Here is a 26,638-nt window from a genome sequence, read left to right as displayed (position 1 = left end):
GCTACGCAGTTGATGTCTCCAGGAGGGCTTTGGGGTTACATATAAAATGATGGGGGTCTAAATTAGCTGTTACCACTCAAGAAAGTGATCTTGGAGTCATTGTGGACAGTTCTCTGAAAACAACTCAATGTGCAGTGGCAGTCAAAAAAGTGAACAATGTTGTGCATCATTAAGAAAGGGATAGATAATAAAACAGAAAATATCATATTGCCTCTATATAAATCCATGGTATGCCCACATCTTGAATACTGTGTGCAGATGTGGTTGCCCTATCTCAAAAAAGATATATTGGAATTGGAAAAGGTTCAGAAAAGAGCAACAAAAATGATTAGGGGAATGGAACAGCTTCTCTATATGAGGAGAGATTAACAAGACTAGGACTTTTCATCTTGGAAAAGAGACGACTAAGGGAGGGATATGACTGAGGTCTATAAAATCATGACTGGTATGGAGAAAGTAAATAAGGAAGTGCTATTTACTCCTTCTCATATCACAAGAACTAGGGGTCACCAAATGAAATTAATAGGCAGTAGGTTTAAAACAAACAAAAGGAAATATTTCTTCACACAACACACAGTCAACCTGTGGAACTCTTTGTCAGAGGATGTTGTGAAGGCCAAGACTATAACAGAGTTTGAAAAAGAAATAGATAAATTCATGGAGGATAGGTCCAACAATGGCTATTAGCCAGGATGAGCAGGGATGTTGTCCCTAACCTCTGTTTGCCAGAAGCTGAGAATGAGTGACAGGGAATGGATCACTTGATGATTACCTGTTCTGTTCATTCCCTCTGGAGCCCTTGGCATTCGCCACTGTCAGAAGACAGAATACTGGGCTAGATCGACCTTTAGTTGGACCCAGTATGGCTGTTCTGATGTTTCTCGACTATGGGATGCTGTTTCAAGAAGGACTGTTGAGCAGAGATGGAGCCACCTATCAAGGAAGGGAAAGAGTATTTTAGGATGCAGACTGGATAACCCAGTGAGGAGGGCTTTAAACTAGATTTGACAGGGGCATGAGGTAAAACCCCCCAGGTAAGTCTAGAACAGGGATCGGCAACCTTTGGCACGCGGCTCGCCAGAGCACCCTGGTGGGCTGGGCTGGTTTGTTTACTTGCCACGTCCGCAGGTTCAGCCAATCACGGCTCCCACTGGCCGCGGTTCGCCACTGTAGGAAGTGGCGGCCAGCACATCCCTTGTCCCGCTCCGGGGGAAACATGGGCAATCACAGCAGGGACAAAGGAGACACAAGGGAATATAGAAGGGCAATCTAATGCACATATTAAATGTCTGTATACTAATGCAAGAAGTATGGGGAATAAACAGAAAGAACTAGAAATACTAGTGAATAATCAGGATTAGAATATAATTGGCATCATAGAGAGTTGATGGGATAATTCACATGACTGGAATATTGATATAAAAGGACAGACAGGGAAAAGGGGAGGAGGTGTTGCCTTGTACATCAAAGATGGATATACTTGCACTGAGGTTAAGATAGAAATGGGAGGCAGACCTGTTGAAAGTCTCTGGGTAAGGATAAAAGGGGTAAAAACCTAGGGTGATGTCATGGTAGGGGTCTACTACACCACCTAACCAGGAAGAAGTGGATGAGGCTTTTTTAAAACAACTAAAAAAATCTTGCAAGGCACAGGACTTGGTGGTGATGGGGGGGGACATCAACTACCCAGACATCTGTTGGGGAAATATACAGCAGGGCATAAGCTATCCAACAAGCTCTTGGAATGCATTGGAGACAAGTGTTTGTTACATAGGGTGGAGAAAGTTACTGGAGATAAGCTGTTCTAGATTTGATTTTGACAAATAGGAAGGAACTGGTTGAGAAGTTGAAGGTGGAAGGCAGCTTGGGTGAAAATGATCATGAGATAATAGAGATCATGATTCTAATGAATGGTAGGAGGGAAAACAGCAGAATCTAGACAATGGACTTCAGAAAAGCAGACGTTAGCAAACTCAGAGAACTGGCAGGTAAAATCCTATGACAAACAAGTCTAACAGAAAATAGAGTTCAGGAGAGTTGGCAGTTTTTTAAAGATATTATTAAGTGCACAAGGGCAAACTATCCTAATGCATAGGAAAGATAGGAAGTGTAGTCAAAGACCACTCTGGCTTACCCAAGAGCTCTTCAATGACTTAAACCTTGAAAAAGACCCTTCCAAAAAGTAGAAACTAGGTCAAATTATGAAGGATGATTATTAAAAAAGGCAATGCAAGCAAGTAGGGACAGAATTAGAAAGATCAAGGCATAAAATGAGATTAAACAAGCTGGGGACATAAAGGGTAATAAGAAAATATGTTACAAATACATTAGAAGCAAGAAGAAGACCAAGGACGGGCAGGCCCATTACTCATTGAGGAGGGAAAGACAATAGCAGAAAATGCACCAAGGGCCAGTGTTAAATGCCTGTTTTTGTTTTTTCACCAAAAATGTTAGCAATGATTGGACAAGTAATCTACTGAACATCAGTTTAAATGGGATAAAATCTGAGGCTAAAATAAAGAAGTTGAGAATTACTTAAACAAGATAGATGTCTTCAAGTCAGCTAGGCCTGAGAATATACAAACTAGAATACTTAAAAAGCAACAGAGGGTCCTGTGGCACCTTTGAGACTAACAGAAGTACTGGGAGCATAAGCTTTCGTGGGTAAGAACCTCACTTCTTCAGATGCAATTAGCGATTATCTTTGAGGACTTATGGAGGACAGGAGAGCTCCCCAAGGATTGGAAAAGGGCAAATATAGTACCTATCTATAAAATGGGGAATAAGAACACCCAGGGAATTATAAACCAGTCAGTTTAATTTCAGTACCTGGAAAGATAATGAAGCAAATTATCAATTTGTAAGCACCTAGAATAAAATAAGGTGATAAGTAATAATTAACATGGATTTGTCAAGAGCAAATCATAACAAACCAAGCTATTATTTTTCTTTGACAGGGTAACAAGTCTTGTAGATGGGGGGAAGTAGTAGATGTGATATATCTCAACTTTAGTAAAGGTTTTGGTACTGTCTCACAGGACCTTCTTATAAGCAAACTCATGTTTTGTTCCAATTGCTAAATAAAACACTTTGTTTTAAAAAGGCTGTTGGTCACTATATCACTGATCGCCGGTTCCCGAAGGAAGGAAATGCAAATGCCTGAAAGCCAGTCAGGTCTGCAGGGTGATAAGTTTACACAGGCTAGTGTACTAGGGTCCTGGTCTAAGTGTAGAAGAATCAAAAGATTCAACCCCGAGACAGATAAGGGCAAGAGACTGAGCATTTAAGATGGCTGCGTTTAGAATACCAGAAAGGAAACTGAGGCACAGTTAACCCCTAACCATGGCAAAATGTAATCTCCAGGAAAGGAGCTATGGGGTGTGTGTGCATATAAAAAAAAAAAAAAAAATCTAGGATCAGTGAAGAAAACTCCACTCTTACTGGGATTCAATTTCATAAAATATTTGTTTCTTGATCTAGCAAAACTCCCATTTTTGAAACCATCAGTAATTATAGACTTAATTTTAACGATCATTTAAAAGTTTCCATTTTTTAAAATAAAATTTACACAGGATGATATTTCCTCGTGTGCAGAGAACTTGACCATAGGACCTTAACATAGTGTTTAAATGGTACCCAAATGAAACACAAGTCTTGGGTGGGACCTTTGCACATTGGTGGTTTTCATCCATACTGTGTTCGTTGCATTTTAGCAATATATAGAGGGAGCCAACGTTCATATCTTTACCGAAGAAAGTTATTCTTCTGAGTAAGCAAGAGGACTCAAGCACACAGAATGCTTTGCAGACCTCACTCATATGAAATAGCATACCCAGCTTTCTTGGAGTCATGGCACACCTGATGGATGCTGCATGGACACTGCAGTTGTTTGCTTTAACAGTAACACATACTGACGAGAGAGACATTATGCTGAAACATATGTAGAGCATTTCTTGGATGCTGTGAAAGAATGGAATATTTAAGAAAAGGTAACAACAACAATTAGTACTAATGGTGTGATCAAAACTGCGATTAATCACGATTAATTTGTTTTGACTTAATCGCTAAGAATTGCAATTGACAGCCCTAGGGCATACAATGTTCTTGCAGGCACTAGAGGATCCTATGTTCAACTATGGTTTCTGTAGATCTCAGCTGGTGACCAGGCTACAAAATAGCAGATGAAATTCAGTGTAAGTGCAAAGTAATGCACATTAGAAAACATAATCCCAACTATACATACAAAATGATTGGGTCCAAATTAGCCGTTACCGCTTAAGAGATCTTGGAGTCATCGTGGATAGTTCTCTGAAAACATCTGCTCAGTGTGCAGCAGCAATCAAAGAAGTAAACAGAATATTAGGAAAGGGATAGAAAATAAGACAGAAAATATAATACCACTACAAAATATCCATGGTATGCTCCCACCTGGAATACTGTGAGCAATTCCAGTAACCTCATCTCCAAAAAAGATATACTGTATTAGATTTGGAAAAAGTACAGAGAAGGGCAACAAAAATTATTAGGGATATGGAATAGCTTCCACGTGAGAAAAGATTAAAAAGACTGGGACTGTTCAGTTTAGAAAAGAGACAACTAAGGGGGGATATTATAAATATCTATAAAATCATGAATGGTAGAGCCATCCCTTAGGTAGGGCAAATTGGGGTGACCACTCCAGGCCCTGCGCTTTGGGGGGGGCTCTGCAGGCCGGTGTGATTGGTCGGCGCGGTCGGTCCCGGAAGACATAGGCATGGGAAGTAGGGGAACATGGGGTGCTGCAGCACCCCCGGGCTCCCGGCTGCCAGCCCCGCACCTGGGGTCTCGGCTGCTGGCCCCTTGCCTGGGCTCTCGGCTGCCGGCCTGTGTACCCGGGGCTCCGCTGCCAACCCGCGCGCCAGGGTCCCAGCTGCCACCCTGCACACCAAGGGTCTCGGCTGCCGCCCCACGCACCCAGGACACTACTGCCGCCCCATGCCCAGGGTCTCTCCTGCCACCCCATGCCCAGGGTCTCTCCTGCCACCCCACACCCGGAATCTCTGCTGCTGCCATCCCACGCGCCTGGGGCTCTGCTGTCCCATGCCCTGGGTCCCGGCTGCCGGCCCCACGCCCGGGGCTCTGAAGCCACCCCCCACCTAGGGATCTGCTGCCGCCCCACGCCCAGGGCTTTGCTCCCGGCCTCAGCACTGGGGGCGGGGACAGGGGTAGGGGTAAGGGGGCTGGCTTTCAGCACCCCTATTAAAAATGTTCCAGCGCCACTGCCGAAAGACTAACCCGTCACTTCCGCAGTGCCCACCATCTTGTTGGCAGTTAGCGGAGACAGCACCCAGCTCGGCCGTCTGCCTTTCAGTGCAGCGAGTCCCCCGCCCCGGCCGGAGCCCTGAGCTGCCGTGGCGCTATGGCCAGCAATAGCCCCGCGGTAGACACCGGCGACTGCCAGCAGCAGCAGGCGGCCCAACACCAAGCCGGATCCATCCTGCCAGCCCAGCCACCGATGCAGAACGGGGCCCTCAAGCCAACGGGGGCTGATTTGTCCCAGGCCCCACACTCCCCTAGGGACAGCCCTGATGAATGATGTAGAAAAAGTGAATAAGGAAGTGTAATTACCCCTTCACCTAACACAAGATCTAGGGGTCATCCAATGAAATTAATACGCAGCAGGTTTAAAACAAACATAAGGAAGTACACAGTCAACCTATGGAACTCACTGCTAGGGAATGTTGTGAAGACCAAGACTATAACAGGGTTCAAAAAATAACTAGATAAGTTAATGGAGAATAGGTGCATCAATGGTGTTTAGCCAAGACAGTCAGGGACACAACCCCATACTCTGAGTGTCCCTAAACTTCTGACAGCTAAACGCTGGGTGTGGATGACAGGGGATGGTTCACTCGGTACACTCTCTCTGTTCTGTTCATTTTGTCTGAAGCATCTGACTCTGGCCACTGTCAAAAGAAAGAATACTGGTCTAGATGCACTATTGGTCTGACCCAGTATGGCTATTCTTATGTTAGCAGTACTTATATCTTCTTCTTCTTCTACAGGTGCACTGAAATTCATTATCAGTCATTAGGTACTTTTCTAATGTCTGTAAATGTAACAGAGCATTGCTAAAACAAATAAAGGGAGAGGACTGAAAAATCTCAGTGAAAAAAGGGGATTCTGTGGTACCATGAATTTCCAGCAGCTTCCGGTGGGCTGTTAGCACTTCCCACATTCTCTCTAGATTTTTAGCATCTCCAAGAACATTAATCATAATTAATAGATAACATGCTGCTGCAGAGAGATCAGTTGTGTGACGGAGGAAAATGATGTAAGGAGATTTGGGATGGAGTGTATAAGCCATACAGTGGGATTTGAGGGTAGAGAGAGAGTCGATCCAAGGAGACAGAAGAGCATAAGGATGGCCACACTGGGTCAGACCAACGGTCCCTCTAGCACCATAGCCTGTCTTTGGACAGTGGCCAATGCATCAAAGGGAGTGAACAGAACATGGCAATTATCAAGTGATCCACCCTGTAATCCAGTCCCAACATCTGGCAATCAGAGGGAACTTGGGAGGTATGGGAAAGAGTAGCAATGTACTGAGATTGGGGGCGCAATAAAAGATGTACAGGGATTTGTCGGAGGATTCAGGAGGATGGAAGGTAAATTGGAGTTGGGGACAGACTGGTTGCAAGAAAATTGGGGCGGGGGAGGGCTGGGGTATTTTGGGAGATCTAAGGGGTCTGGGGTATTGGGGGGAAATTAGAGATGCGGGAGAACTGGGGGCCACCAGGGGGATTTAGAGAAATTGTGGGACATGGGGATTTGAGAAGGACTTGGAGATGGAGGGGCACTAGAGGCCAGGGGCATTTGGGGAAGGATTAGAGAAGCAGCAGATTGAGGTTTGGGGGGTGGGGTGGCGGCGGGGGTATTTGGGGAGAGCTCAGAGGAGCAGGGGTATGTGGGGAGGGCTAGGCAGAGGGCGGGATCAGCAGGGAGCGCGCCAGGCCCGACGGACCGGGACTCCCCCTCCCCCTCTCCCTCCCGCACTGCGCGCCGCGCCCGGCCGCCCGGGGAAGCCAATGGGAGCGGGGGATGTTAGCGGTCGGGGTGGGGCCGTGTTGCTACAGCAGCGGCAGCCGGAGCCGGAGCGCGCCATGGAGGAGCTGGAAGGTGAAGGGTGGGGCGCGAGGATCAGAGACCGCAGCGGGCCCCCACCCCGGGCCGGGCCTTTGTGTGTGTCCGGGGGTCTGGGCGGGGCGCGGGGGTGGGCCGGAGGGACCGGGGTTCCTGGGGGAGGGGAATATGAGACCTCAGCTCCGCCTTGGGCACCGCATCCCCCGCCCCCTGCATGGAGCCGCGGAGTCGGGATGAGGGGCCTGGCACCCCGGGCTGGCTGGGCTCCCTGTCAGCCGCCTCCTCGTTCCGGGACAGCAGAGCCCGCGGGCCGGAGCTGCTGCCTGCGCCTGGGCGGTGCCGGGCAGCGAGGGGCACTCTGCCCGCAGCGGGGATTGTCCGCGCCCAGGGACACACACAGCAGAACAGCCTGGTTTCCTACCACTGAGAGCGACTTAACATCCGCCGGGGTGGCACCTTCCCCCCGTGAGTGCAGTTTGGCAGCCAGGCTGCGAGTGCTCTTCTCAGTAGCCAGGTCACCCCCTGCTCTCTCTCTTCCCCCCCAGTGACCCTGTCCGGCCAGTGCTGGCTTCACAACTGAGCGCTCAGTGTTTGTTTCTAGTGTTTAAACATACAAAATCTCAAAAATGGAGCAAGCCCCTGATTATCTCTGAAGCCTTTCAAGTTCCCAACATAAGGCTCCACCTTGCTGATGTGCTGCAGCTGGCTGATGGGGATGACTACAGCATTGTTTTAGGTGGTGCGAGCATCCTTGTCTGTCTGATTTTTTTTAACCAGAGGATTGTGCTGGATTGTATTACAAGCTTTAAATACGCACTTCGCGATCGCCACAGTGGCTAAATATTTCTCAGATATTGTAAATGGTTGATTATGCACTGGGCTACGCTACAAACGTATGTTGATATAACTATGTCCACACTCCTGAGCAACATAGTTAGACTGAACTAACCCCTCGGTGTAGACAGCGCTAGCGCTATAGTTACTGTCTCTTGGGAAAGCAAAGTACCTACACCAATAGGTAGTGATCAATGGCTCCATGTCTAGTTGGCAGCCAGTATCAAGCGGAGTGCCCAAAGGGTCGGTCCTGGGGCCGGTTTTGTTCAATATCTTCATTAATTATCTGGAAGATGGCGTGGATTGCACCCTCAGCAAGTTTGCAGATGACACTAAACTGGGAGGAGTGGTAGATACGCTGGAGGGTAGGGATAGGATACAGAGGGACCTAGATAAATTAGAGGATTGGGCCAAAAGAAACCTGATGAGGTTCAACAAGGACAAGTGCAGAGTTCTGCACTTAGAATGGAAGACTAGGGACTGAATGGCTAGGCAGCAGTTCTGCAGAAAAGGACCTGGGGATTACAGTGGACGAGAAGCTGGATATGAGTCAACAATAGACTCATAGACTTTAAGGTCAGAAGGGACCATTATGATCATCTGGTCTGACCCCCTGCATGCTGCAGGCCATAAAACCGTCCCTACCCCTTCCCTGGACTCTGCTGTTGAAGTCCCCAATCCTGTTTTTAGTGACTTCAATCGGCAGAGACCCTCCTGCTAGAGATCCCTGCCCCATGCTGCGGAGGAAGGCGAAAAACCTCCAGAGGCTCAGCCAATCTGCCCTGGAGGAAAATTCCTTCCCGACCCCAAATGTGGCGATCAGTAAGACCCCGAGCATATAGGCAAGAGTCTCCAGCCCGACCCCGTTAGCCATTATACTATTTACCCACCATTGCTTGGCTTTCCTTGACTACTATGTTTTACCATTAAACCATTCCCTCCATAAACTTATCTAACTTTATCTTAAAACCAGACAGGTCTGTCGCCCCCACCGTTTCCCTCGGTAGGCCGTTCCAATATTTCACCCCTCTGACAGTCAGAAACCTTCGTCTAATTTCAAGTCTGAACTTCCCCACGGCCAGTTTGTATCCATTCGTTCTGGTATCCACGTTAGTACTAAGCTGGAATAATTCTTCTCCCTCCCTTGTATTAATCCCTCTAATATATTTAAAGATAGCAATCATATCCCCTCTCAGCCTTCGCTTTGTCAGACTAAACAACCCAAGCTCCTCTAGTCTCCTTTCGTACGACAGCTTTTCCATTCCTCTGATCATCCTAGTGGCCCTTCTCTGCATCCGTTCCAGTTTGAGTTCATCTTTTTTAAACATGGGAGACCAGAACTGCACACAGTACTCCAAATGAGGTCTCACCAGCGCCTTGTACAACGGAAGCAGGACCTCCTTATCCCTACTAGATATGCCTCGCCTAATGCATCCCAAGACAGCATTGGCTTTTTTCACCGCCACGTCACATTGTCGACTCATAGTCATCCTGCGGTCTACAAGAACCCCTAGGTCCTTCTCCTCTTCCGTAACTTCTAACCAATGCGTCCCCATCTTGTAACTAAAATTGTTATTAGTCATCCCCAAATGCATCACCTTACACTTTTCACTATTAAATTTCATCTTATTTCTGATACTCCAATTCACAAGCTCATTCAAGTCTCCCTGCAGGATATCCCTGTCCTCCTCCGAATTTACAACGCCTCCCACCTTCGTATCATCCGCAAATTTTATCAGCCCACTCCTGCAATCGGTTCCGAGGTCAGTTATAAATAGATTAAATAAAATGGGTCCCAAAACCGAACCTTGAGGCACTCCACTAGTAACCTCCCTCCAACCTGACAGTTCACCCTTTAATACAACCCGCTGCATTCTCCCCAGTAACCAATTCCTTATCCACTTCTGGATTTTCATATCGATCCCCATGTTTTTCAGTTTAACCAATAATTCCTCATGGGGTACAGTATCAAACGCTTTACTGAAATCCAGGTATATTAGGTCCACCGCATTTCCCTTATCTAATAAATCCGTTACTTTCTCAAAGAAGGAGATCAGATTCGTTTGGCACGATCTGCCCTTCGTAAAACCATGTTGTAATTTATCGCAATTGCCACTACCCTCCAGGTCCTCCACTAGTTTCTCTTTCAGAATTTTCTCTAACACCTTGCACACTACAGATGTTAAACTAACAGGCCTGTAGTTACCCGGATCACTTTTTTTCCCTTTCTTGAAAATAGGAACCACATTAGCTATTCTCCAGTCTAACGGGACCACCCCCGAGTTTACAGATTCATTAAATATTATCGCTAACGGGCCTGCTATTTCCCGCGCCAATTCCTTCAATATTCTCGGATGTAGATCGTCCGGTCCTCCCGACTTAGCCCCATTAAGGCGTTCAAGTTTTGTTTCTACCTCGGATACGGTAATCCCCCATCCCGAGTGCCCCTCTATAGTGGTGCTAGTATCCCTAATACCTTCATTGGCCTCATTAAACACCGATGCAAAATATTCATTAAGATATTGCGACATGCCTAGATTGTCTTTAATCTCCTCTCCGGCAATAGACTTCAGCGGTCCCACTTCTTCTTTCTTTGCTTTCTTCCTATTTATGTGGCTGTAAAACCTCTTACTATTGCTTTTAATTCCCCTCGCTAGGTCCAACTCTACACGGCCTTTGGCCTTTCTCACTCTATCTCTACATTCTCTGACTTCACTTAGGTACATTTCCTTACTGATCCCTCCCCTCTTCCACTCTTTAAACGCTTTCTGTTTTTTCCTAATCGCCCCTTTGAGTCGGTCGCTCATCCAGCTCGGTCTAAATCTCTTGCTTAGTAATCTTTTTCCCTTTTTTGGAATACAGGCCTCCGACAGCTCATGCATCTTTAACTTAAAGTAATCCCAGGCTTCTTCTGCTTTTAAATCCATTAATACGTTTGCCCAATCCACTTCCCTTACCAGTCCCCTTAGTTTGTTAAAATTGGCCTTTTTAAAATTATAAACCCTAGTCTTTGATTTAATTCTGTTACTCCTTCCATGTATTTTAAACCGAATTAGCTCATGATCACTGGAGCCCAAATTGTCCCCTACTACCACTTCCTCAACAAGGTCCTCACTACTTGCTAGAATCAAATCTAAAATGGCCTCCCCCCTCGTCGGTTCAGTTACCACTTGATGGAGGAATTGATCAGCAAGCACTTCTAGGAACATCTGAGCCCTGTTATTGCTACTAGCGTTTGTTCCCCAATCTATATCCGGGAAGTTAAAGTCCCCCATAATTACACAGTTTCTGTTAGTAATTACTTCTCTAAACACATTAAATAGTTCCTTATCCATATCCTGGGTCGATCCCGGCGGTCTATAGCACACTCCAAGCACTATCCCCGGAGAGGCTCTAGTAGTCCTATTACCCAGTGTGAGTATTGCCCAGACAGACTCTGTGTTATCTAATCCATCCACTATTATTTCTTTACAGTTTATTTCACTATTGACATACAAGGCCACCCCCCCACCTTTACCCTTGTTCCGGTCTTTCCTAAACAGCGCATACCCCTCCATACCTGTGTTCCAGTCGTGACTGCCATTCCACCACGTTTCCGTTATTCCTACGATATCCGGTTTCAGTTCCTGGACCAAGAGCTCCAATTCCTCCATTTTGTTACCTAGGCTTCTGGCATTGGTGTATAAACACCCTAATGTATGTCGTTTAGCCCGTCTCCCATTAGCAGCACTATATGTTGCGGGCCTCCTTGTGTCCGTCCCCCCTGTCCTTCCTATGTCCAATCTCATCTCCCCAGCTATGTCTCCTCTCCTTTTACTCACCTTTTCCATACTGGAATCTGGCGTGGAGATTAACTGTGCATCTCCCAACCGTCTCCCCAAACTTCCTAGTTTAAAGCTCTTTTGATTAGATGAGACAGCCTCCCTCCCAGAAGTCTATTTCCTTCCCTACTCAGGTGAAGCCCATCCCGCGAGAACAGGTGTCTGTCCCCGAAAGCCTCCCAGTGGCCATACATCCCAAAGCCCTCCTTATAGCACCACTCCCTTAGCCAACTATTTATTCTCACAATCCTATCAGCCCTTTGCTGCCCTTCCCTCGGAACGGGCAGAATCCCACTAAAGATAATCTGAGCCTCTATCTCCTTGAGCGTCTTCCCCAGCCTGGCATAATCTCCCCTGATCCTCTCTAACGAGAACCTAGCCGTGTCATTCGTTCCCACATGAAGGATTATCAAGGGGTTCTTACCTGCTCCTTTTAGGATCCTTTTCAACCGCAGGTCCACATCGCGTATCTTTGCGCCCGGGAGACAGCACACCCTTCTGTTCTCTGGGTCCGCCCTGGTCACAGGCCTGTCCAATCTCCTCAGTAAAGAGTCTCCAATCACATACACCTGCCGCCGCCTGGCAACAGTGCGATCTAGTAATCTAGTCTCCGATCCCTCTAGTCCTGACCTGTGCCTGTTCCTATCTTCCCTTATGCTCCCCCTTATGCCTTCCTGAATCCTCCCGGGGCCCAGAATTGGTGCTGTCTCCATCAACTCCTCCCCTCTCTCTCTTGGACTAGCTGCTCTTCTCTTCTTTCTCACCCTTCCACCTTCAGTCGCCACCTGCTGCCCCTCCACCTCGCTATCCAAACACTCGAACCTATTCCTGAGTTCTATTCCCCCCTCACTGGCCCTTCTTTTCCTTGGCCTACTTCTCACAGTCACATGCTTCCACCTCCCATGTTCTCCCCCCTCCATTCCCCTCTCACCGTCCTCTACCTCTGCCTCTACCTCCGCCACAGGGCATTCTCCTTCAGCCCCCCCTTGCCTTTCCTCCATCAGCTGCTCAAACCCCAGCCTAAACTCCACCAGGGTATCTACCTGCATCTGCAGCCCCTTAATCTTTTCCTCCAGTAACACTATCAGGCGACACTTCATACACACATACCTTTGTTCCAGGTCTCCTGCTAGGACTATATACATACCACAGCTCCCACATGTCGCCATCTGCATTCTGTCTGCTGCTGCTGCTTGGCTCATGGCTGCTGCGGTCTCTGCCCACGACACCTGGGGGAATGGAGCACAGAACACACCGCGCCCTCCTGCCTCCCCCTGCAAACTCCCTCTCAAACTCCCCTGTTAGCCGCCCTGTTTGCTACCGCTGCCTGGCTGGGCGGCCGCTTTTATGGGCCCCTTAATCAGCCAGGCCCCGCCCCCTACTCAGGGCTCGGCGTCCTTCCCAGCACCCAGCCCCTGCCGGCCCCTACAAACAGACACACAAGAACAACAAGGACAGATGCAAATACAGGTACCTTCTCCTCCAATGAGAACTCCCTCTCAAACTCCCCTGTTAGCCACCCTGTTTGCTGCCGCTGCTCGCAGCTGTACCGCTGCCTGGCTGGGCGGCCGCTTTTATGGGCCCCTTAATCAGCCAGGCCCCGCCCCCTACTCAGGGCTCGGCGTCCTTCCCAGCACCCAGCCCCTGCCGGCCCCTACAAACAAACACACAAGAACAACAAGGACAGATGCAAATACAGGTACCTTCTCCTCCAATGAGAACTCCCTCTCAAACTCCCCTGTTAGCCGCCCTGTTTGCTGCCGCTTGTTGCCAAGAAGGCTAACAGCATTTTGGGCTGTACAAGTAGGAGCATTGCCAGCAGATCGAGGGACATGATCATGATCATTCCCTTCTATTCGGCATTGGTGAGGCCTCATCTGAAGTACTGTGTCCAGTTTTGGCCTCACACTACAAGAAGGATGTGGAAAAATTGGAAAGAGTCCAGCGGAGGGCAACAAAATGATTAGGGGGCTGGAGCACATGATTTATGAGGAAAAGATGAGGGAACTGGGATTATTTAGTCTGAATCAGAGAAGAATGAGGGGGGATTTGATAGCTGCTTTCAACTACCTGAAAGGGGGTTCCAAAGAGGATGGATCTAGACTGTTCTCAGTGGTACCAGATGACAGAACAAGGAGTAATGGTCTCAAGTTGCAGTTGGGGAGGTTTAGGTTGGATATTAGGAAAAACTTTTTCACTAGGAGGGTGGTGAAGCACTGGAATGGGTTACCTAGGGAGGTGGTGGAATCTCCTTCCTTAGAGGTTTTTAAGGTCAGGCTTGACAAAACCCTGGCTGGGATGATTTAGTTGGGGATTGGTCCTGCTTTGAGCAGGGGACTGGACTAGATCACCTCCTGAGGTCCCTTCCAACCCTGATATTCTATGATTCAATAGGAGAAGTTTGTACATAGCATTTCCACTAAGCATTACAGTTCTGTAGCAGCATTTTAAGTGTAGACAAGCCCAAGCCTTGTGGAATATTTGCACCTTTTTATCTCCTACGGATAGATTAATGCAAATAATATTTTTGTGGGGTTGTAGCTTTTCACAGATAACAGAGGTAAGCAAATAACTTCACTAATGCAAGAGTATCTGACATCTGTAAAAGTTTATAATTTTTAATGTTGCTAAAAATAACATGAACAAAACTGTTTTGTGTAAATATCTGTAAATGATCATTTAAAAAAGCATTCATACTTTGTTTGTCATAACCAATTGAGTATTTAAGATAAGAATGATATGGGCAATCTAACCTCCTCTTCTTTTCACTTCTACTTCAAAGAACTAAAGCAATTAAAATAATTTTTATTGTATAGCAATTTTTATCTTTATAGCTAGGCAAGTCAGTCAATTGATTGCCTATTACTTGATCATGGTCAATATTGTGAAATTTTCCAACAAGAGGTAGGCAGTGGCCTACCTTTTTGATTCCATCATGATGCCATTCTTTCATTTTTAGAACTTCATTTCATTGTGCTTCACATTTTTCTGTGTTATAATAACTCAGGCCTGGTCTACACCTAAAATTTAGGTTTACCTAACTGTCACTTGGGGGTGTGAAAAATTCACACCTCTGACAGACATTGTTAATCCAGCCTAAGGCCTGGTGAAGATATTGCTGTGTCGAAGGAATAATGGTTCTATTGATCTTGCTTCTCAGGGTGAATTTACTACAGTGATGGAAAAACCCCTTCTGTTGTTGTAGCTAGTCTCTACACTACAGCGGCATAGCTGCAGCACAGCAATTGGCCACTGTAGTGCTTGTAGTGTAGACACATCCTCAGTTAAGTAACTTATTTTTTGTAAGTAGGCAGAAGTATATATCTAAAGCCTATTGGAGACCATATAGTCTTATTTCAGAGTAGCAGCCGTGTTAGTCTGTATCCGCAAAAAGAACAGGAGTACTTGTGGCACTTTAGAGACTAACAGATTTATTAGAGCATAAGCATTCGTGGGCTACAGCCCACTTCTTCGGATGCATATAGAATGGAACATATATTGAGGAGATATATATACACACATACAGAGAGCATGAACAGGTGGGAGTTGTCTTACCAACTCTGAGAGGCCAATTAAGTAAGAGAAAAAAAACTTTTGAAGTGATAATCAAGATAGCCCAGTACAGACAGTTTGATAAGAAGTGTGAGAATACTTACAAGGGGAGATAGATTCAATGTTTGTAATGGCTCAGCCATTCCCAGTCCTTATTCAATCCTAAATTGATTGTATCTAGTTTGCATATCAATTCCAGCTCAGCAGTCTCTCGTTGGAGTCTGTTTTTGAAGTTTTTCTGTTGTAAAAATAGCCACGCGCAGGTCTGTCATTGAATGACCAGACAGGTTAAAGTGTTCTCCCACTGGTTTTTGAGTATTGTGATTCCTGATGTCAGATTTGTGTCCATTAATTCTTTTGCGTAGAGACTGTCCGGTTTGGCCAATGTACATGGCAGAGGGGCATTGCTGGCACATGATGGCATATATCACATTGGTAGATGTGCAGGTGAACGAGCCCCTGATGGTATGGCTGATGTGATTAGGTCCTATGATGATGTCACTTGAATAGATATGTGGACAGAGTTGGCATCGGGGTTTGTTACAAGGATAGGTTCCTGGGTCAGTGTTTTTGTTCAGTGATGTGTGGTTACTGGTGAGTATTTGCTTTAGGTTGGGGGGTTGTCTGTAAGCGAGGACAGGTCTGTCTCCCAAGATCTGTGAGAGTGAGGGATCATCTTTCAGGATCGGTTGTAGATCTTTGATGATGCGCTGGAGAGGTTTTAGTTGGGGGCTGAAGGTGACAGCTAGTGGTGGTCTGTTATTTTCTTTGTTGGGCCTGTCTTGTAGGAGGTGACTTCTGGGTACTCGTCTGGCTCTGTCAATCTGTTTTTTCACTTCAGCAGGTGGGTATTGTAGTTTTAAGAATGCTTGATAGAGATCTTGTAGGTGCTTGTCTCTGTCTGAGGGATTGGAGCAAATGCAGTTGTATGCGATGGTCACATAAATACCACCCTATACCGGAAACCTACTGACCACTACTCTTACCTACATGCCTCCAGCTTCCATCCAGGACACGCCACACGATCCATTGTCTACAGCCAAGCTCTAAGATAGGATTTGTCATAGAATCATAGGACTGGAAGGGACCTCGAGGTCTTTTAGTCTAGTCCCCTGCACTCAAGGCAGGACTAAATATTATCTAGACGAGCCTTGACATGTGTTTGGAGATTTTAAAGAGCCGATTAGACAATGACAGAGATTCCACAACCTCCCTAGGCAATTTATTCCAGTGCTTAACCACTCTGACAGTTAGGAAGTTTTTCCTGAAGTCCAACCTAAACTGCCCTTGCTTCACTTTAAGCCTATTGCTTCTTGTCCCATCCTCAGACTTTAAGGAGAACATTTTTTTTCTCCCTCCTCCATGTAACAACATTTTATGTACTTGAAAACTGTGATGACCCCCCCCCCATCATCTCTTCTCCAGACTAAACAAACCCAGTTTTTCAGTCTTCCCTCATAAGTCATGTTTTCTAGATCTTTAATCATTTTTGTTGCTCTTCTCTAGACTGTCTCTAATTTGTCCACATCTTTCCTGAAATATGACACCCAGAAATGGACACAATACGCCAGCTGAGGCCGAATCAGCGCAGTGTAGAGTGGAAGAATTACTTCTTGTGTCTTGCTTACGACACTCCTGCTAATACATCCTAGAATGATGTTTGCATTTTTTCAACGGTTTTACACTGTTGACTCATATTTAGCTTGTGAACCACTATGACTCCCCAGATCCCTTTCCACAGTACTCCTTCCTGGGCAGTCATTTCCCATTTTGTATGTGTGCAACTGATTGTTCCTTCCTATGTGGAATACTTTGCATTTGTCCTTATTGAATTTCATCCTATTTACTTTAGACCATTTCTCCAGTTTGTCCATATCATTTTGAATTTTAATCCTATCCTCCAAAGCTCTTGCAGTCCCTCCACAAACTTTCAGTGTACTCTCTATGCCATTATCTAAATCACTGATGAAGATCTTGAACAGAACTGGACCCAGAATTGATCCCTGCAGGACCCTACTCGATATGCCCTTCCAGCTTGACTGAACCACTGATAACTACTCTCTGGGAATGGTTTTCCAATGAGTTCTAATCAGTTATGCACCCAATTTAAAATAGCTCCATCTAGGTTGTATTTCCCTTACTTGTTTATGAGAAGGTCATATGAGACAGTATAGAAAGCCTTAGTAAAGTCAAGATATACTACATCTATTGCCTTCCCCCATATCCACAAGGCTTCTTACCCTACCAAAGAAAGCTATTAGGTTGGTTTGACATGATTTGTTACTGACAAATCCATGCTGAGTGTTACTTACAACCTTATTTTTTTCTAGGTGTTTGCAAATTGATTGCTTAACTATTTGCTTCATTATCTTTCCTGGTACTGAAGTTCATTAAGACACTTGAAAGATTATGTCTGTTGTGTTCACTCTTAAAGTATTGCTGTAATTCTTAAATATGATCCTGGTGTTTGAAAAATGAGTACAACCAAAAGATGGTGTCTTATGCTTTATCAAATGATGCCCTTTTGGGCACTAAAAAACTCATTAATAAGGCTAAGATTTTGTCATGGATATTTTTAGTAAAAATCACAGGTCATGGGCAATAAAGAAAAATTCACAGAAGCCCGTGACCTGTCCCTGACTTTTACTAAAAATATCCATGACAAAATGGGGAGCTGCTGAAGGGGGCCTGGCTGGGAGCTCCAGAGGCCTCCACCACCTGTGGGGGTCTCAGAGCTCCAGGGTTCCTCTTCCCCCACGGTGGTGGGAGCTGCGAAGGCTGGCCAGGAGCTGTGGGGTCCCCCACCACGTGGCTTAGAGCCCCCCCAGTGCCCAGAGCGGCCGAGAACTGCGGGGGTCCCCCCCGCCACCCACAGTGGCCAGGAGTTCGTGGGAGCAGCGCGGGTCCCTGCTTCTGCCCACAGCGGCCAGGAGCTCCGGGGGTTCCCCCCTCTGCGATGGCTGGGAGCTCAGGGGGTCTCCCCCAGCTGCCTGCAGTGGCCAGGAGTTCCTGGGAGCTGTGGGGGGCTGCTGCCATTTGGGAGGGGGAGCTCCGGGGTCACCCCTGGGAGCTCCGGAGTTCCTGGGAGCTCCGGGGTCACCCCTGCTGCTCACGGAGGTGGGCAGCTTCAGGATGCCACGTGCAGCGATGGGGAGCTGTGGGGGGGCGCCCCGCCGCCCACGGCAGCCAGGGTAGAGGGAGTCCCCCTTTTGTCCACAGCGGGGAGTTGAGGGGTACCCCTGCCAGGAGCTTGGGGGGCATCCTACAGCTCCCAGCCGCCTGCCATCTGACATCGCGGAGGTTTTTGTAGGTTGTGATTCCGTGACTTCTGCAACCTCCGTGACAAAATCGTAGCCTTACTCATTAAACCTTTCTCACAAATACTTCTATGGCCAGATTCTGTCTTTACTTACCCCTATGGCAAATTTGCACCTTCCTAATTTGTGAGCCAGTTGGGGGTTTCATGCAGTGTTAATCATGGCAGAACATTGCCTACTGTCCTCTCCATCCAATCTAGTTTGGGGTTAACCTGAAACAAAAATGTTTCGAATTTTTCAGTGACTTGGAAAAAGAATGATTTAGTCTGAACAAAATATTTCATTTTAGAGTTTTTTAATTTGTGTTTTAAATGCAGTTGAACCAAATTTCAAAATTAAAAGTTTTAATAAAAACTTTGTTGTTTAATAACAACAACAATCAAAACATTGTATTTAGAAAATATCAAAACAAGAGTTCTGATTATTTATTTATTTGCAGAATTTTTTGTTTTTTTCCCCTACTGAAAACATTTGGCAAATTTGGGAAATGTTTCAGTTGACTCAAAAAAGTGTTGGCTGAAAAATTCCACCAGTTCCATCCTGACTAGTTGATTCACGAGTCTACCAAGGCTATCCACATTCCATGTATGGGAAATCAATTTTGGGAGTTGAAAGGTGTAATATATCCCATGTTTACAAAGCAGGCCTTTTTCTCAACCCTGGATACCTTGTTTGCTGAAAAATAAAACATTGCTCTTATGGCATGAAGCTTATTTTCTTTATGAACACTCTAGGTTGATGTGAGCACACCAAAAGGTAGGTTAGATATTTAAAAAAAATTGAGTTGTGACCTTGTAAACTTTCTTATCTCAAATAATTGTAAAGACAAATTTTCCCGGAACTGTGAAGAATAAATTCAGTCACTTCTTGACTTGTCACTGTTGTGCATTTCTCTTAAGTGAATCAGTCCAGTAAGAAGCAAATACTTTCTCTGTTTTTTTCTGTTTCAAAACATGTACTAAAATGGCTTGTATTTGTGTTCCAACAGTTGCAGGGTAAACATAGGTAAACAAAGCTTTTATTTACTTGAAAGGACAGTGCCATCTTAAGCTGTACTTCTTTGGGGTGTGATGACATTAGATCTCACAATTTAAGGATCAGGTCTAGTCAACATTTGTATGGAGGGTAGTCTCCAAGGACAATTGTGGGACAGAAAGTACTGGTATTTCATTAGGTAGCATTTTCCCTTTTAAGACATTACTGAACTAGTGACGCACTGTACTGGTGTTGGAGGTGCCATCTTGGATTAAATGTAAAATTGTGGTAAAAATTCTGGCAAAGTTCTCCCATCCTTGTAACTTGCTGCTTCTAACTGTCATCTAAAGCTTAATATTGTAATCTGTAAGATGCACCTGTTTAAACTAACTTTAAATCAATCAACGAGCAGGGAATTTTCTGATAAGGAGTGCAGGGGGCTGATTGGGTAAGTTGGCGAGTATTTTAGAATATGTGACTATATTGATTGAATCTTAGAGCAATGTTCATAACATTCAAAGGGCTTATCATATTTCTTGTATTGTGATTACACTCCTTAAGACATTTATTTAGTGAAATTGCAAAATAAATCTTCTCTATGTGACTTCTAATTTCCTTGGAATTCACTTCTGGCTTTCTTTTGAAATGACGTCTAGTTCCATTTTTACTTTCTGAGCTGGTTCTGAAGAACAGTCTTGGAACTTAGACTGGCTATAGGAGGGTCAGGGCTAAAATATATTAATTGAAGTGACAAAAGCTGACAAGTTTTTAAAAGCTAATCTAAAACTTCCTAGCTTTTCTTAGTTATTGTGGAATCTATTTGCTGATTAGCTGTCTTCTTGAGAACAAATCTGGTTTTGTTAGCTTATTGTTAATTTTTTAAAAACTTACTTTTTGAAGACAGTATAAGACCTGACTTTTAGAGGTGCTGACTAAGCTCCTGGTAACTTCAGTTGGAGTTGTTTATGCTCAGCACTTCTTAAAAGAAGGTCCAAACTTCTTCACAGTCATAGATGGGAGTAGTGTTTGGCAGAACCCTATTATCAGCTAGGGAGCAAAAAGATTTTTATAATGGACTTCATAAAATGTTTTATGAATGCTGACATGCTTGCATTTCAAGAATTCTTCTGCCACCTTGAAGGGGTACTATCAACTTTAAACCTCATGAGATTTCAAGTATTTTCAAATACGACACTGGCCCCTGAATCCTCTTCCAATTTTTATGGTTTTACAATCATGTTTTCCTTTTTAAATCTTTCCCTCTTTCTGTTGCTGCGTGAAAGACCCACACAAACATGAGAGGCTGTATGTACAAGAGAAACAACTAAATTGACAAAATGCTGTCAAATGCACAAAGCTTTTAAAACAGACAATTTTTATTTAGTCTCTGGTTCATAATAATTGTTTGCAGCAATAGTAGGTAAAAAATTTTCAGATAGAAGTGTGCGTTTTATTTTTTAAAGCTGATTTTGTACCTTAAGTGAGAGAGAAAAGTCTCTGCACTTTTATAGTGCAGTGGTAGACAGTTATGGAGTTCAGTTTCAACAGGAGTTTTAAACCGTTATTTTGTAAAAATCGAATTGAAGTAGCAAAACGAGCACTATATGAATTTTTCATGGATTGATAAAATTGAATTGATAAAAAAATAAGAGTTTAAAAATCACCAGTTTTTGCAATTTTTCATATTTGTCTCACTTTTCTTGCGAAAGGTTAACAAAGAAATATAAAACACTTATCACTGATATTATTCTACTGTGTAGTAAATAGTTTGTGTAACACACTGGCAAAGTACGTCAAGTTTTCCAATGGCTGGTGTAGGAAGGGACTAGCAGTTACTCCTGACGCTGAAGTGGTAAGGGCTTCTCAAACCCTGCTGCTGATCTCTGTAGGGGATTCATAGAGTTAAAATAAATTCTGTACTGAAAAGCTATGATCTGTAAATTGTGTGTCAACAAAATACACATTCTTGTTACACATCAGAAATTATACAAATACACATATCAGGAATCTGTCATGTATTTTGCTTGTATGACTCCATGGTCAGTTTCTACATTAGGCATCCTCCTCTGTGCCCAGTGCACAGAAGATGTGAGTCTGTGACAACTCTCATTCTGGCTCATCAGTACAACCTCTTTAGACACATGCTTCTAACTCTGGCCATCATTGGTTCAGTCCCTGATGTTGGACAAGATGGTGGCTGTTGCCCAGGTGTCCAAGATGGGTATGTTTGTATGTGTCATACTGTCAGGGTTGGCGGGGCTTAGAGAAATGGGGACCACAATAGGCAGATCTGCCGGTGTAATGCAGGCACATGCACGCTGTTGCTGCAGCCACTTGTCTGTATTCAATTTCCAGAGGGTCATGAGAAGCTACATAATGTTTTGGGACATGAGCGATGACATAGACTCCTTTGCAAAGGTTCCCTCCAACTCACAGGTTATGTTGTAACTTTTAAATATGAAGAGTTTGTACTTGTTACCAAAAAAGCAATAAATATCCCAATTTAATCAAACTTTACACTCTGAGACAAAACATTAAGTGACCTCAGCTGTGTTAAGGTGGCATAATTCCTTCCTGTCACAGCGTAGCTGGTCTCTTTAAGGGGAGTCAGGGCCCAGTCTACCCATGATTGCCACCTTTTTATAGCAAACAACTCCATCTAGCAGTTAATTAATGAGTACCTGGACCTGATAAAATGCCATGAGAGCTCAGTTAGAAGGGTTGCCCTTAGAGAGGGGAGCACCCTGAGACTCTAGCAGCGGAAGGATAAAAGAGGCCTATTAACCCCTCCCAAGCTGATAGGTGAAATGAGTGAGAAAAGGACGAGAAGCTGATTGAGGACTGCAGCTGGCCTGAAGCATAACCCAGCTTTGGGAAGAAGGTTGGGGACTCCTGAACTTGGGAGAGAATGCTTGTTGGCATGAGCCTCAGAGCCAGAAGAAGGGTTGGTCTCAAGGGGCTAATGAAGGAAGGGTTTTCTTGTATTCTGTAAAAGGAGTCAATAATGAGACCCCACGGAGGAGGCATCTTGTTCTCAGTTCCCAGTGCTGAGTAAATCATTGCAAGATCAAAAGAGGGGAGCAGCCTTGCAATGCCCTGGTATGCCTCAAGGGAGTGTGCTCGTGAGCATCAGCCTGTCTTGCTTCCCCAGTGCATGGAATGTCTGACAATCAGATGTGCTGATTTGTGGATATAATTATTTTAAAAGCATATGGGGTCAATGTAAAGGTTTTGCACTAGAATGTGAAATATATGAAGCTGAGGTACATACTGCTTTTTGGTATCTGTTGGAGATGGAAAGAAAAGCCTTATGGCAGTGGTTCCCAAATTTGTTCCGCCGCTTGTGCAGGGAAAGCCCCTGGAGGGCCGGGCCGGTTTGTTTACCTGCTGCGTCCGCAGGTTCGGCCGATTGTGGCTCCCAGTGGCCACGGTTCGCTGCTCCAGGCCAATGGGAGCTGCTGGAAGCGGCGCGGGCCGAGGGACATGCTGGCCGCCGCTTCCAGCAGCTCCCATTGGCCTGGAACAGCGAACCGCGGCCACTGGGAGCTGCAATTGGCCGAACCTGCGGATGCGGCAGGTAAACAAACCGGCCCGGCCCGCCAGGGGCTTTCCCTGCACAAGCGGCAAAACAAGTTTGGGAATCACTGCCTTATGGTGTATTGTAGTGCATTATCAATTGAATTGGCAATATGAAGATGGAAAGGAATGCGTAAGTCTTTCCTCTTTTGAATTCCATTCTCTTTAATTTTGGGTGGATAAAGTATGTCCTGCTACTAACATTTTGTTTGCTAACTGTATTCTAAATTCAAAGAAACTGGCCCCTAACTAGAAGTATGTGAAAGGATGGGTATTGAGAAGAGAGAACTTATTATTATGTTTGAAGCATGCTGGCTCTTTGAGCATTTTGCATCTAACTTCTGAGGCAATCTAGTGAATAGTTTATCTAAACTGGAATATGGCCTTGATTAAATGAAGTATACACTTAAAATTTCCAGCAGCAGCTTAATTGTAACTGACAAACATACTTTAACAAGGTATCCACTGTTACTTACAGCATACAAAGGATTTTATATACACACCTTCTCCCTCTGACTTGATCGTATTCTACAAATATGAGCGTAGATAGCATATGTCTATGCAACATTCAAATGGAGAATTTGCAAAATTGGCAACCCAGTTTATTAGGCCCTACCAAATTCACAGTCCATTTTGGTCAATTTCATGATCATAGGATTTTTAAAACCATAAATTTCATGACTGCAGCTATTTAAATGTGGAATTTCATTGTGTTGTAATTTTAGGGGTCCTGACCCCAAAAAGGAGTTGTAGGGGAGGTTGCGGTACTGCTACCCTTACTTCTGCGGTGCTGCCTTCAGAGATGTGCAGCTGGAGACTGGTGGCTGCTAGCAGGGAGCCCAGCTCTGAAGGCAGAGTTGCCATCAGCAGCAGCACAGAAATAAGGATGGCATGGTATGGTATTGCCACCTTTACTTCTGCGCTGCTGCTAGTGGGGCGCTGCATTCAGAGCTGGGCACCCAGCCAACAGCCATCACTCTCCGGCCGCCCAGCTCTGAAGGCAGCGTAAAAGTAAGGGTAGCAATACCGTGATTCCCCTAAAATAACCTTGTGTGAACCCCCCTGCAATTCTGTTTTGGGTCAGGAACCCCAGTTTGAGAACGCTGGTCTCCCCTGTGAAATCTGTGTAGTATAGGGTAAAAGCACACAAAACAGATTTTACAGGGGAAGACCAGATTTCACAGTCCGTGATGTGTTTTTCATGGCCATGAATTTGGTAGGGCCCTATTTCTTAGCCACCTTTAGTATCATTTTCGTGTTTGTCCTATTGTGTTCTCTCACTTGATTTATCCCTCATTTTAGTTTTCTTAATCTTTTAAACATGTTTAAATATGCCTTCCCAAGAAGTGTTTCCCAGATGGCATATTTTACATGTGGTCACATTGTCATTTTTGTATGACCATTGTTTGTGCTATTTGGCAGTCTCTGCTTCTGTTAAATAATATAAAAAGAAGAACAGGAGTACTTGTGGCACCTTAGAGACTAACAAATTTATTAGAGCATAAGCTTTCGTGGACTACAGCCCACTTCTTCGGATGCTAAAAATGGCATCCCAGACAACGCTGATCAGTGGAAATATAATGGAAACTGTGGCGCTCAAGGGACTGTAGTCTGAATCATTATCACAAGATCTTTCCAAGGCAAAACAATCTGAAGTGTATAAGCACTGAGATTTTTTTTTCCCCCACAACTCAAGTGGCTGGAATACCAATAATAGCAGGGAAAAATTATGCGAGGAAGCAGTGAAATTTGAATTGTATGGGAACACTTTTGTCAGCTTTTGCATGAATGTTTGTGAGTTTTTGGAGAGAAACTGATGTATCTACATCATATAAAAGGAAACGTTTATACTAGAGAGTTTCTGCAAGTTTGAATGGAGTTTTGGTTGCTACGAGTAACCAAGATTTTATGTCAACACAGCAGATAAATTTTGAAGTACAACCTATGGCATTTTACAGGAATGTCAAACTGCTACTAATAAATATAGTACATGCATCTTTTTTCAGTTTATACAACAAATTTTATCTAGGTTTGCGCACACAACTTTAAAAAAGAGAAAACTTGTAATACAATTTCAATTAAAAATTAGGGCTTTCAAGCGATTAAAAAAATTAATCGTGCAATTAATTGTGCTGTTAATAGAATACAATTTATTTAAATATTTTTGGATGTTTTCTACATTTTCAAATATATTGATTTCAATTACAATACAGAATACAAAGTGTAAAATGCTCATTTATTTTTATTACAAATATTTGCACTATAAAAACCAAAAGAAATAGAATTTTTCAGTTCACCTGATACAAGTACTGTAGTGCAATCTCTTTATCATGAAAGTTGAACTTACAAATGTAGAATTATGTAAATAAAATAACTGGATTCAAAAATAAAACAATGTAGAACTTTAGAGCCTACAAGTCCACTCAGTCCTACTTCAGCCAATCACTCAGACAAACAAGTTTGCAGGAGATAATACTGCCCACTTCTTGTTTACAATGGCACCCGAAAGTGACAAGAGGCATTCGCATGGCACTGTTGTAGCCGGCATCGCAAGATATTTGTGCTAGATGTACTAAAGATTCATACGTCCCTTCATGCTTCAACCTCCATTCCAGAGGACATGCGTCCATTCTGATGATGGGTTCTGCTCAGTAACGATCCAAAGAAGAGTGGACCGATGCATACTCATTTTCATCATCTGAGTCAGATAGCACTAGCAGAAGGTTGATTTTCTTTTTTTGTTGGTTTGGGTTGTGTAGTTTCTGCAGCAGAGTTTTGCTCTTTTAAGACTTCTGAAAACATGCTCCACCTCATCCCTCTCAGATTTTGGAAGGCACTTCAGATTCTTAAACTTTGGGTTGAGTGCTTTAGAAATCTTTAGAAATCTCACATTTGGTACCTTCTTTGCCTTTTGTCAAATCTGCTGTGAAAGTGTTCTTAAAACGAATAACATATGCTGGGTCATCATCCGAGACTGCTATAACATGAAATATATGGCAGAATGCGGGTAAAACAGAGCAGGAGACATACTATCCTCCCCCAAGGAGTTCAGTCAGAAATTTAATTAACGCATTTTTTTTTAAAGTGTATCATCAGCATGGAAGCATGTCCTCTGGAATGGTGGCCAAAGCATGAAGAGGCATACGAATGTTTAGCATATCTGGCATGTAAATACCTTGCAGTGCCATCTACAAAAGTGCCATGCAAATCCCTGCTCTTACTTTCTGGTGGCATTATCTCCCGTAAATGTAAACAAGCTTGTTTGTCTTAGCGATTAACTGAACAAGAAGTAGGACTGAGTGGACTTGTAGGCTCTGAAGTTTTACATTTTGTTTTTGAGTGCAGTTATGTAACAAAAAAAAATTTACATTTGTAAATTTCACTTTCACAACAAAGAGATTGCACTACAGTACTTGTATGAGGTGAATTGAAAAACACTTT

At 44.4% G+C, this 26,638-nt stretch overlaps 1 protein-coding gene across 2 annotated transcripts in view; it reads left to right on the top strand.

Annotated features, from left to right (window-relative positions):
* Window positions 1-7,067: 7,067 nt before the first annotated feature.
* The window catches only part of ZC2HC1A (zinc finger C2HC-type containing 1A), a 71,313-nt gene continuing 51,742 nt past the window's right edge, over window positions 7,068-26,638 (top strand). The window contains exon 1 of one of the 2 annotated variants that reach the window (XM_054018411.1): window positions 7,068-7,158. In XM_054018411.1, the coding sequence (XP_053874386.1) occupies window positions 7,068-7,158 (91 nt within the window). The remainder of the gene's footprint in view (window positions 7,159-26,638) is intronic. The other variant, XM_054018412.1, reaches the window with a different exon arrangement.

The sequence above is a fragment of the Malaclemys terrapin genome, chromosome 2 (assembly GCF_027887155.1).
Source record: "Malaclemys terrapin pileata isolate rMalTer1 chromosome 2, rMalTer1.hap1, whole genome shotgun sequence".
NCBI classification, from domain to species: domain Eukaryota; kingdom Metazoa; phylum Chordata; order Testudines; family Emydidae; genus Malaclemys; species Malaclemys terrapin.
Note: the sequence above shows the minus strand (reverse complement) of the source record. Positions and strands in the feature narration are given on the sequence as shown.